The sequence below is a fragment of the Prionailurus viverrinus genome, chromosome D1 (assembly GCF_022837055.1).
Source record: "Prionailurus viverrinus isolate Anna chromosome D1, UM_Priviv_1.0, whole genome shotgun sequence".
In the NCBI taxonomy this organism is placed as follows: Eukaryota; Metazoa; Chordata; class Mammalia; order Carnivora; family Felidae; genus Prionailurus; species Prionailurus viverrinus.
Window position 1 is genome coordinate 64,257,501 of NC_062570.1, and position 3,060 is coordinate 64,260,560.

A 3,060-nucleotide genomic window follows, 5' to 3' on the forward strand; every position below is an offset into this window, starting at 1 on the left:
AAGCTGTGCGAGTTAGCAATCCACAGCTCATCATTGAGCGGGATTGTAATGATCACAGTGATGAAGATGTTTCCTGGTGGCGGTGTCCCTGATTTGAAGAACCTGATGTACTTTTCAAAAGTAAAATGCCTCAGTGTGATGAGGGAATCTTAGCTTTAGATGCTTTATGCCCAGACGTACTGTGTTTGATGTCTGTTAGATGTAGGTGAGTCACTTCTCTGTGAAAGCTCTGTTCTACTTCACATGGGGGTTGAGAAGCTAAAATAAAACGAAAAACCTAAACCTCGGTGAAAGGTATGACATGTTTTTAATTGAATGCAGAGCTCAAGAATTCTGATGTGAGAAGCCTAGAAATGAAAGTGGAGGACGAGCCTAGGGAAGATTATGTTAGAGCACCTGTTTCCCTTTCTCTCCCTCCCACAGATGGCTTACTTCACAGCCTCACCATCTCCGGCTTGCTTTACTGAATGCTTCTCCATGCATGTTCTTGGGACAACTGGCGTCTAAATCACTTGGGTGTTTCTTAAAATGCGGTTTCCTAGAGCCCATATCGGACTTACTGAATCAGAATTATCTAAAGGTCCTAGGAACTGGTATTTTAACTAGTTTCCCAGGCAACTTTTAGGTATGTTACTATGTGAGAATTGATGGTCTCAGTCAAAATGGGAGTCTACTTCCTCCATGAACATTTTCTGCAGCCTGTCGTAAAGATGTAAATAGATCTAAGATTATTGGGATTAGAGCTAAAAACATGTTCCTCCATTTGACAGAAATCCAACACAGTAACATTTTCTGTGAAAGACTTTTAATTATCTATTGCTATGTGAAAAATCATCCCTAAATTTATTGGCTTAAAGGAGTGACTACTATGTTCTGTCTCATGACTTGGTAGATTAGAATTCAGAAAGGGCTCAGCTAAGCATTTTTTATGCTCCACACATCACTTGGAGTCCCTTGGTGGTATTCAGCTGGTAGCCAGGTTGTACTGGGGGCTCCAAGGTGACTTCACTCACATGCCTGGTGCCTGGGCAAGGATGGCTGGAAGGTTAGGTTTGACTGGGCACCTCTTCTCTCTAGTCTTAAGGACTTTCCACATGATCTTTCCAGCAGGGAAGATGGAGTTCTCTCATGGGGCTTTAGGGCTTGAAGGGCCAAGTGGAAGCTGCCTGTTTTCTTGAAAGTTAGGCCCAGCACTGACATGAAGTCACTTCTGTCATACTCCATTGGTTGGAACAGTCCAGGCCAGCCCAGATGCAAGGGTAGTCACTTCTTGATGGGCATAGTGTCAGAGAATTTGTGGCCTTCCTTAGTCTACCACAGACTATCAATTTTTTTCTCCCTGTCTATAGGAGATAAGAAAGCCTTTTAGGTGGTACAATAGCCCCTTGAGTCAATGTGGCAGAGCTGGAGGTAAGAGTGAACCATGGCAGTTAGAAGGGGGCAAGTGGCAGCCATGGGAAAATTCGCAGGTAGTGTTACTGGGGCTGGTATGTACACCTATGATGCCTAGAGGGAGGTCACTGCTAAGGCTGATTCTCAGTGTTGACAGTCATGCTGGCTAGAGAGAGCTCGCCTGGGGCCATCATAACAAACAAAAGAAAGTCTGCAGTGAACAAGTGGCACTCCCATCACAAGGCAGTCTTGGGTTGCAGTGAGCATCTTATCCTTCGTAGAAAATAAGATTTCCAAGCTTCCCAAGTAAAACTCTAACAAAGGAGTTAATAAATGCTTCTTATCAAGGTGATTTCTATCAAACTTTCAGGCAAAGGAAAATTCCTGTGTTTTTAAAACCATTTCAGAGCATCATTGAGGAGGGTAACTTTACCATTTTCTTTATTACGCTACAAAACTTTGATAGCAGAGCCTCAAAAAAGATAACACCAGAAGGAAATTCACAGTTGGATGTTACTTATGAATATATATGCAAAGACTAAATATAAATATTTGAAAATTCCAAAATTCACCTTAAAGATACAGTGAATGGGGCTCCTGGCTGGCTCATTTGGTAGAGCATGTGACCCTTGATCTCCAGCTCATGAGTTTGAGCCCCACATTGGGTGTAGAGATTATTTAAAAGTAAAAGCTTTAAAAGTGTGTATATATATGTGTGTATGTATATATATATATATATATATATACACATATATATATACACACATATATATACTTTAAAAGTATATATATGTACTTTAAAAGTATATATATATATGTATATATATATATACATATATATATATATATATATACCACGAATATTATGATTTACAACAGAAGTGCAAGAGAGGACAAATATTAGGAGGAATGTTATAATTTATGATATCAGTTGGTTGATGGAGAAAGACCAAATAATCACTTCAGTATATGTTGATAAGGCATTTAATAACATTCAGTCTTATGTTGTCAGGTACTTTCATAACATGATAAAGAATTTTTACCCTGAACTATAACCGTATATTAGAAGCACTGACATAACTAAATTTTGGAAACACAGCTTGTGTGTCACTGCTATCAGATAACCCATCAGTCAGGATTAGGGTGATGGGAGCCACTTACTGGAGGGTGGAGGGGACTAGGATGGGTGTAGTACAAGTGCAGGGTCAGACACAGTCTCTAAATTTTTGGTATTTGGTTATCATGGGTATTTTGTGTTAATTTTGATTTACAGAATATTCCACTAATTTTTTTTTTTTTTTTTGAGAGAGGGCTCAAGTGAGTGAGGGGCAGAGAGAGAGAGAAGTCGGGCTCACTTGGGGCTTGTGTTTTTACCCGAAGTGGGTTTGAGCTGACCTAAAACAGGGATGTGGGACTTGAACTCAAGAACTGTGAGACCATGACCTGAGCGAAAGTCAGATACTTAACAACTGAGTCACCCAGGCGCCTTTCCACTAAAATGTTTACCTTGATTGAATTTTTCCGTATCTCCTTAAATTTTGTGTATCACCCAAGTCACTGCCCTCATCCTAAGTCGAGCCCTGGAGAAGGAAGGGCTTGAAATTTCAAATAGTATAGTTAAGGAGTCAAAAAGGATAGTCCAAGAATCAAATAGGGTGACCAAAACAA

The 3,060-nt window shown here is 40.1% G+C and overlaps 1 protein-coding gene across 1 annotated transcript in view; it reads left to right on the forward strand.

The window, feature by feature from the left end:
- The window catches only part of NLRP14 (NLR family pyrin domain containing 14), a 47,824-nt gene extending 47,624 nt beyond the window's left edge, over window positions 1–200 (forward strand). Inside the window, 1 exon segment of the mRNA XM_047878860.1 lies at window positions 1–200. This exon segment is cut by the window's left edge and continues 44 nt beyond it. Within this exon segment, the coding sequence (XP_047734816.1) occupies window positions 1–92 (92 nt within the window). The 3' untranslated portion in view covers window positions 93–200.
- The last annotated feature ends 2,860 nt before the right edge of the window (window positions 201–3,060 follow it).